The 8,115-nt window shown below is 38.4% G+C and overlaps 1 protein-coding gene across 1 annotated transcript in view; it reads right to left on the bottom strand.

Moving 5' to 3' along the window:
- The window catches only part of LOC108703864 (perforin-1), a 5,800-nt gene extending 228 nt beyond the window's left edge, over positions 1-5,572 (bottom strand). The window contains exons 1-3 of the mRNA XM_018240171.2: positions 5,025-5,572; positions 2,143-2,518; positions 1-780 (exon numbers count right to left, since the gene is read on the bottom strand). The exon at positions 1-780 is cut by the window's left edge and continues 228 nt beyond it. Coding sequence (XP_018095660.1) covers positions 67-780; positions 2,143-2,518; positions 5,025-5,572 — 1,638 coding nt within the window. The 3' untranslated portion in view covers positions 1-66. The remainder of the gene's footprint in view (positions 781-2,142; positions 2,519-5,024) is intronic.
- Between the last annotated feature and the right edge of the window lie 2,543 nt (positions 5,573-8,115).

The raw sequence follows: 8,115 nt of genomic DNA, 5'->3' as shown, positions 1-8,115 counted from the left end.
GAAGATTCTGCCACTCGTTTGTTTACTGGTGGGTGACAGACAGATGTAACCCAACAATAAAATACTTTAGGGTGGAACTGGTCTGTAGTCTTGACAGAAGTTACCCTGAAGGTGAGTGACACAAGTGACATTAAGACTATAGGATAAAGTTCCATAATCCAAACGGCAGGTTTTTTTTTTAAATTCTGACATCAAGGGCTCAGAACACTTGCCAAGTAAATCATCATCATACCCATAGTCTTCATCCCACACCTCTATGGTGAACTTTTTCACAGCACTGAGCTCCACCATACCAATTGGGTAACTGTCCTTCCAGACGGGATTATCATTGTTCCACACAGTTTTTGTCTTCTCTTCATGGTCATCAAACTTGAGTATCACATAGGCATCTGATTTTCCAAAATAGTCACCATATAGACCAGTTGCCTTATCAACATTTAGTACCAGGTGGGCCAGGCCTTTGTTGGTTGGGCAGCATTCTGAGTTTACATATTTAGTTGCTGGGCAGAAACAGGAGCAGTCCCCATTATGGTTTTGGTGAGAATTTCCTGAGCAGGAGCATTTCATATGTAAAGCCATCCTATTTATATAATTACTGACAGCTAATTTGAGATTATCCTTCTGAGGACCACTAAATCTCACTAAATTGTGAATGGGGCTCAGGGAAAAGGTAACCAGATCAGGAATAGTTTTGAGGCTCTCCATCCAAGCTGAAAATGCTTCAGGCGTCGCTCCTGATTTCTCATCAAACAGATTAAATGTAGCTTTCCCACCTTTTACCTGTTGAATTAAATATGAGAAATATGTATTAGAGAAGTCTCATTTTATCTCATGTACCTCTTGGTACACCAAAATACCAATCAATAAAGATCAAAACATTTAATTCTAAAAAGAACTTTTAGCCAAATGAAGAAGGGAGGCTGAAAATTGAAGGAAACACAAATGATATAATCTTGTTCATATTTGCAAGCACAAGTGCAACGACCCAGATGAGGATTCATTTATGAAGTCAAGCAGTAAAAGTAGAAGAGCACTAAAAGGAACAATAGCTATGAATAGTATGACTGCAATCTGCATCGTGTATCCATGTGCAACATTCAAATGTGAAAATAGTTGAGGAGCAAAACATTTCTTGGAGGTGCCAATAAGGGATGTGATTGGCTATTTGGTAGAGTTTTGTGGATTGGCAGCCTACAGGGGCCTCTGCTTGGCCATACACCTGAACACAAAAACGTGTCTCCCAACCAGGAATTGAAAAATAAACACCTGCTTTGAGGCCACTTGGAGCTACATCCAAGGGGTTGTGAGGAACATATTGCTCATAAGCCACTGGCTGGGGATCAATGCTCAATAGGGTAAAGTACAAAAACATCGCTTTGAAGTTCTTTCTCAGCATCAGTGCCACTTACAGCAACCTATTTCCCATTACATTCACACTTGGATGTGATGAGATGGATGAGACTTGGATGAGACTTGTGCAACATGCATGCAAGATGTATCATGTAACAAAGGAACATGCTCATTACAACAGTATTACTCTATAGTAAATTAATCTAAACTGGCCCCTGCCTGCAGTCCAGACCTGTCACCCATTAAAAACATTTGGCGCATTATCAAATCAAAAATAGAGCAAAGGAAACCCTTAAAGTGTTGACCAGCTTAAATCCTACATCAGGCAAGAATGGGACATTTCACTTTCAAAACTTCAGCAGTTGGCCTCCTCATTTCCCAAAAGGCTACAGAGTATTTTTAAACAGGAGATGATATAGGTATGGGATCTGTTATCTGGAACCCCGTTATCCAGGAAACTCAGAATTACAGAAGGTTCATCTCCCATAGACTCGATTTTAATTAAATAATTCAAAATTTGAAAGCACATTTCCTTTTTCTCTGCAATAATAAACCAGTAGCTTGTACTTGATCCATAAGTGATCCCCCACCAGTGGCTCATGAGCAACATGTCTTCAATAACAATTTACACAGTATAAAAATAGTAATATGCTGCAGATGCATGGTCCACCTCCTCCACCATGCCTCAGCTACCCTATGCAAAGAGATAGAACCCACTGCTCTTTATATAAAAAATAGAAAAATATTGCTCCTACTGTATAAATGCTTTCAGCACCAATAGTAAAGTCTTACCTCGAACATTCGTTCATCAAAGTTTGTTCGAAAACTGTTTCCTAGACTCAGTTCTTTTGCCTTTTCCATGCACAAATTAAAGGTCATATCGCCACTGACATCTTCTGTTTTGACTTTTGTAGCTGCCGCTGCTTCCAACGCCAGACAATCTTTGACTTCACTGATTTTCAGGGAATTCATAGCCACTTGGCAGGTCCTCACGGCAGTGACATCCTTAAATCGTCCCCCTACCTGGGCTTGGGTGATGTAATGGGTTCCAAATGTTGATATGAGATTATGGTACTGCTCTTTGGTAGCCGCGTTGTAAGAAGCTGGGAGTTGGCGTAGGGTCTTCGCAAAATCAGGGCTCAGGGGTGCATCTGAAGAAAGACGGAAACTAAGAAGTAACAAAAAAAGAAAGATTCTCAATTATTATTAAAAAATTAAAATTCTGCCATAAGTTAGTCTTTACAAGGCTCTATGGGGCAAATTCACTAAGCGCCGAAGCGCCAAACGGTAGCGTGAATTCGCCAGCGTTGGGCATTTTCATTACTTCGCAGATTCACTAACGGACGCTGGTGTAACTTCGCTAGTGTTACTTCGCACCCTTTGCGCAACGGACGTAACTACGCAAATTCACTAACGGGCGCATTGTTCTGAACGCTACCTTTTACGCCAGACTTCCTTCAACACCTCAGACCAGGCGAAGCGCAATAGAGTAGATAGGGATTGCTTCAAAAAATTTAACATTTTTTCTAAGTCCCAAAAAACGCTGGCGTTTTTCTTTATTATGGGTGATAGGCTGAAAAAGATTGAAAAAATTTTTGGGGCCCCCCTACATTTCCTAACTCATGGCTACTTAACTATACAGTGGGCACATGTGTAGGGCAAAATAAAAATTTTATTTGCTGTTTTGAAGGTTTCCCAGGCTTGTGTAGTGATGCTACATATTCCTCCATTGTAACTTCAATTTGGCGCCGTATGCAAAATAACCATCGCTAGCGTAACTTAGCTTTGCTTGGCAAATTAACGCTAGCGCAACTTCGAAACCTTACGCTACCCCTGAGCGCAACTTCGGATTTTAGTGAATTTGTGGAGCGCTGGTGAAAATACTTCTGGCGAAGTGCGGCGAAGCGCGGTGAAGCGGACGCCAGGGCAACTACGATTCTTAGTGAATGTCCCACCATGTCTCCTACCTGGCCCAAGCAAAACAGAGCGGCATACCAGAGTTTGGCGGCTGCCATATCTGGCTGTGTCACATCCATGTGGAGATTCACCAATGCCAATCACTGTCCCAAGAGCATGGGCAATAGAACCAAGAACCCGACTGGCTTTATTTAGTATACTTATATTCATTTTCTATAATCATTTTTCATATTTCTAAGCAGAAGGATTTTTAAAATGTTTTACGCCAACACAAACACGTTAAAATAAAAGTGTCATTTTTAAAGCTATTGTTATTAACTTTACAATGTCCACAACTTTTCTTGAAATCAAACTGGGAGAATTAAAAAAAAAGATTGACATCCTTGTTTTACATCGCCTCAGACTTGGCATAACCCATTTATATCAATGGGATGGGCTCAAAAAGAAAGGAAATTCTTTAATAAAAAGTGTCACACCTTTACAATGACAAGCTACCACCTCAGGGATCCTATCATCGGAAAACATGTTTTTTTCAAAACGCATCAGTTAATAGTGCTGCTCCAGCAGAATTCTGCACTGAAATCCATTTCTCAAAAGAGCAAACAGATTTTTTTATATTCAATTTTGAAATCTGACATGGGACTAGACATTTTGTCAATTTCCCAGCTGCCCCTGGTCATGTGACTTGTGCCTGCACTTTAGGAGAGAAATGCTTTCTGGCAGGCTGCTGTTTTTCCTTCTCAATGTAACTGAATGTGTCTCAGTGAGACATGGATTTTACTATTGAGTGTTGTTCTTAGATCTACCAGGCAGCTGTTATCTTGTGTTAGGGAGCTTCCCATTGTTCTTTTGTTTGGCTGTTGGGGGGGAAAGGGAGGGGGTGATATCACTCCAACTTGCAGTACAGCAGTAAAGAGTGATTGAAGTTTATCAGAGCACAAGTCACATGACTTGGGGCAGCTGGGAAATTGACAATATGTCTAGCCCCATGTCAGATTTCAAAATCGAATATAAAAAAAACTGTTTGCTCTTTTGAGAAATGGATTTCAGTGCAGAATTCTGCTGGAGCAGCACTATTAACTGATTCATTTTGAAAAAAAAGTTTTTCCCATGACAGTATCCCTTTAAAGTAACAAATATTTATTATACGCTCTATAAATACACTGTATTTTACAGGTCGTAAGAAGGTGTTAAAATGATGATGAGTGGTCTATTGTAACAAAACCTTTCTTAAAAAGATCCTAGATGGCGGCACCTATGGCTGCTGTGTGATGTCATCCTCCACGTTTTTGGCGAGAAAATTCAAAACAAAAGGATGCCAGGGACCTGGATTCAGTGCCTGCATATAAGTCCTTCTTACTAAGAGTTCTGGGGTGTTCTTAATTTCTCTTGTGTTCTTGACCTCCTGGTTTGACTCTGACCTTGCTGCAATCTGCCTGCCCTGATCTTTTTGCCTGGAAATTGACAACGGGCTCTCAACCCTTCGGACACTGTGAATCAGACTTTTGTACAAGCAGTTTCATCCTTGGTCCTTACTCCAACCTTCCTGAGCTGTTAGGCCTGAAAGTGTCTTGTTGTTATTTATAGGAACCATTAGCTTTCTCTCTATTAAATTCCCTATTCAACATTTTTTGTTCATCTCTCGTGTTTCTCATCTGTGCATTTGAAAGTTAGGTGGGGAAATATTATGGTTAACACCTTCTGTAACAAAGAACACTTTCTACACAGCCCTTACTTAACGTTGGAATTCATATTACCTGTAGAATAAGCATTGAAGTTCATTGCTGAGGAACTGGTATTTGTCAGTCATAGATTTTGTTGTAGCAAATTCTGCCATTCTAGAGTGGGAACCTCCACTTGCCATAGAAACTTTATTTATTGGATCAGACACATTGAGCCCTACTTTCCAGTCATTGGAAATGGACGAGGTTTCTTGGTTGGCCAGTGTTACTTTTGAATGGGAGATGCTGCTAGTGATTGATTTGGAACATGAAGTCTGGGGTTGCCAGTCGATCATGGCTATTGGAATTTTCTCCAGGATGTTTTGATGATGGATATTTTTACATAATGTGCAGGTTTTGTTCTTCTTTTTATAGCTCTGCAGGTCCAGGAGGAAAGCATGGGTTCTCTTCATTGTTACAATATTTAACCCTTCTCCCAGCAAGGTATGACCAGGCACAAAAGAAGCCTTTTCACATTCTTTTGGGTTGCCAGGTTGGCATCCAAATTTTAAAGGGTTTGGTGTCATGGGAGAAGGAGAGGACAGAGGAACCACAAATATCAGGAATATGAATGGATGGAGCATCCTTGAGATTCGCCTGAGGAGACACAACATATTAGCAGTTATATAATGTACTCTTTATAAAATTCATAACGTAAACATAATTATGTTTTTTATGCAGTAAAACCATAAATGTATAATATAAATATTTCCATACTTCAATAATCCCTAAAGTAGAGTCTCTAAACATTTTTTTTTAAAGCTCTAAAACTTTGAGATTTATGTTTTTAATAAGTGTAAATACCACAGAAAATTCTATTACAAAAATTCCCCAGGTAAAATTTGCCATGGTCCTACAGAAGTCAATGGGAGCTGCCCTGATGCAATTGGACCATTTCTAATAAATTCGGAAACTAGAGGTTTTCTGGGGTTTTTTTTTTTTTTGCTAGGTATTGTCTGAAAAACTAAAATTTTTAGAGGTTTTAGAGATATTCATATTTCTTTTCAGATTGCTCAGCATTATTTCCTGTTTGCCCTTTTTTAATTCGGATCTTTTCATGAATTTTTTAAATATTTTAATTAATCTTTTTATTCAGATCTTAAAGGGGTTGTTCACCTTCCAACACTTTTTTTAAGTCAGTTGACTTCAGATCAGTTCACCAGAAATAAGGTACATTAACCTTTAAGTTTTAATTCTGGGACACCTGTAAAAAAATAAAATAAGAAAAGCAATTGAACGATCTGAAAATGACTCAACTGTAAAAAAGTGTTTGGAAGGTGAACAGCCATGACATTCTTGGTTTTTAGGAAAGTGAGTTTAGTTGTGGGTTCAAAAATCTCTAAAATCAATAAATGAAAAGTAAAGTTCACAACAATCAAAATCTAGAGAAATTGTGAATAGCAAACCTAGTTCAATGTGTAATGAATTCCAACACTTTATAACAGAGTTGCAAGTCCCTTTTTCAAATAAGTACCAAGAGCTACAGATAACTCTAAAACTTTAAAAGGAGGAATCATATACAAGATCAGGTGCAACGTTCAAAGGGGGTGCAGAAAGTAGTTTATTTTGCTTGAAGAAGCAGATCAGGGCAATTTATTTTTTAAATCAGTATTTAAACCTGTATCTATCAGTGTCGGACTGGCCCACAGGGATACCAGGAAAAATCCCGGTGGATCCAAGTGTCAGTTGGCCCTCATGCTGCTAAACATTTGGCCTATTTCGTGGCCATTCCCTATTTCCATGAGAACAAAGTGACTAAATAGATGGAATAATAGCTTATAGTATGTAAATAAAAGACACTAGGAGAATAGAGGTTGAGTGAGGAGAGGAAGAATAAGAGTACTGAGAGTGGGCCCCTGGTATAAGATTAATTGGTGGGTCCTTGGTCAAAGGTTTTTTCGGTGGGCCCCTGGTGTCCCAGTCTGACACTGGTATCTATATTTAATCTGGTTACAAGCAGAGCAGTAATGGTTTTAATCAAGCACCCTCTTGAGACCCAACATTTATCCAGGCAACCGCTAGCCCATTACAAGATTAAAGCTCAATGGAGACACTACTGTATAAGCCTAGTGGTACTATCAGACCAGCAAAAATACAGTATACATACCAAATTATTTAAAAAACATCATTATGCCCAATATCCTTCAACCTACACCTTCCGACAGAGAACAAATAAGTATGGGCAGTGCCTATATGATAAATATCCCTAGTTGAAAATAAACAGTCCTTAAAAGAGGTGGTCACTATAACATAAAGTAAAGTTACTATACATTTCATTTGCGTGGAATGAGCACCACCTACTGTTCACTACCCAATTTATCATTGATTAAACTCGTGCAAACAGCTGAAAGTGCACTACAAATGATTTAAATATAATTGCAGTCATATAAAAAGAGAGACGAAGTTGGTGGTCCTTACTACATCATGTCTTCTCTAAATACATATTAACTTAATGGGGTACCTCTATATAGTTTGTCAATATGATTACAAGACAAATACGATTCCTTAAATTGGAAACCAGGTGGATTATAAATTCATTATTGGACAACTTGGTCCCAAATCCTTATCCTGATTTTCTCATTTATCCTTCCATTGTTACATGCACCAACCTCACAATTAAACCTGCAACTCATAATTCATGGGTTGTTAGCCTCCTACTCCTTGAGGTTTTTCTAAAACCTCTTATTCTATGGATTTTACGCCTAACTCCATCCTCTCTACTCCATGGTTTTTCAACCCACCTCTTTGGATTATCAGCCTTTCTTTAACTTCTCATCTGTAAAAATATCTCCATCTTATTCAGACAGAACCATCTCTGGTACATTATTACTCTGGTATGTTATTTATCAAAGTTCAAGTTTGTGAGTTTTTTTTTTATACCTTGAATAAACTCGCAACTCGAATGTTTTCTGATTTATGGAAAAACTCAAATGGAAAAATACCTGAATACTTGAATTTATTGAGTTTTCTGCAAAAAAAAAAAAATCACTCAAATTAATCGAGTCATTGGAACCTCTGCCATTGACTTCTACATGAATTTGACAGGTTTTAGCTGGAGTATTTTTGGATTCCAGCTATTTTCAGTTTCGAGGCATAATAAATCTCTTTTTTAAAAAATAGAAAACGT

The sequence above is a fragment of the Xenopus laevis genome, chromosome 9_10L, assembly GCF_017654675.1.
Source record: "Xenopus laevis strain J_2021 chromosome 9_10L, Xenopus_laevis_v10.1, whole genome shotgun sequence".
Classification (NCBI taxonomy): Eukaryota; Metazoa; Chordata; class Amphibia; order Anura; family Pipidae; genus Xenopus; species Xenopus laevis.
The sequence above is the reverse complement of the archived record's forward strand: the minus strand, read 5'-3'. Positions and strand labels throughout refer to the sequence as shown.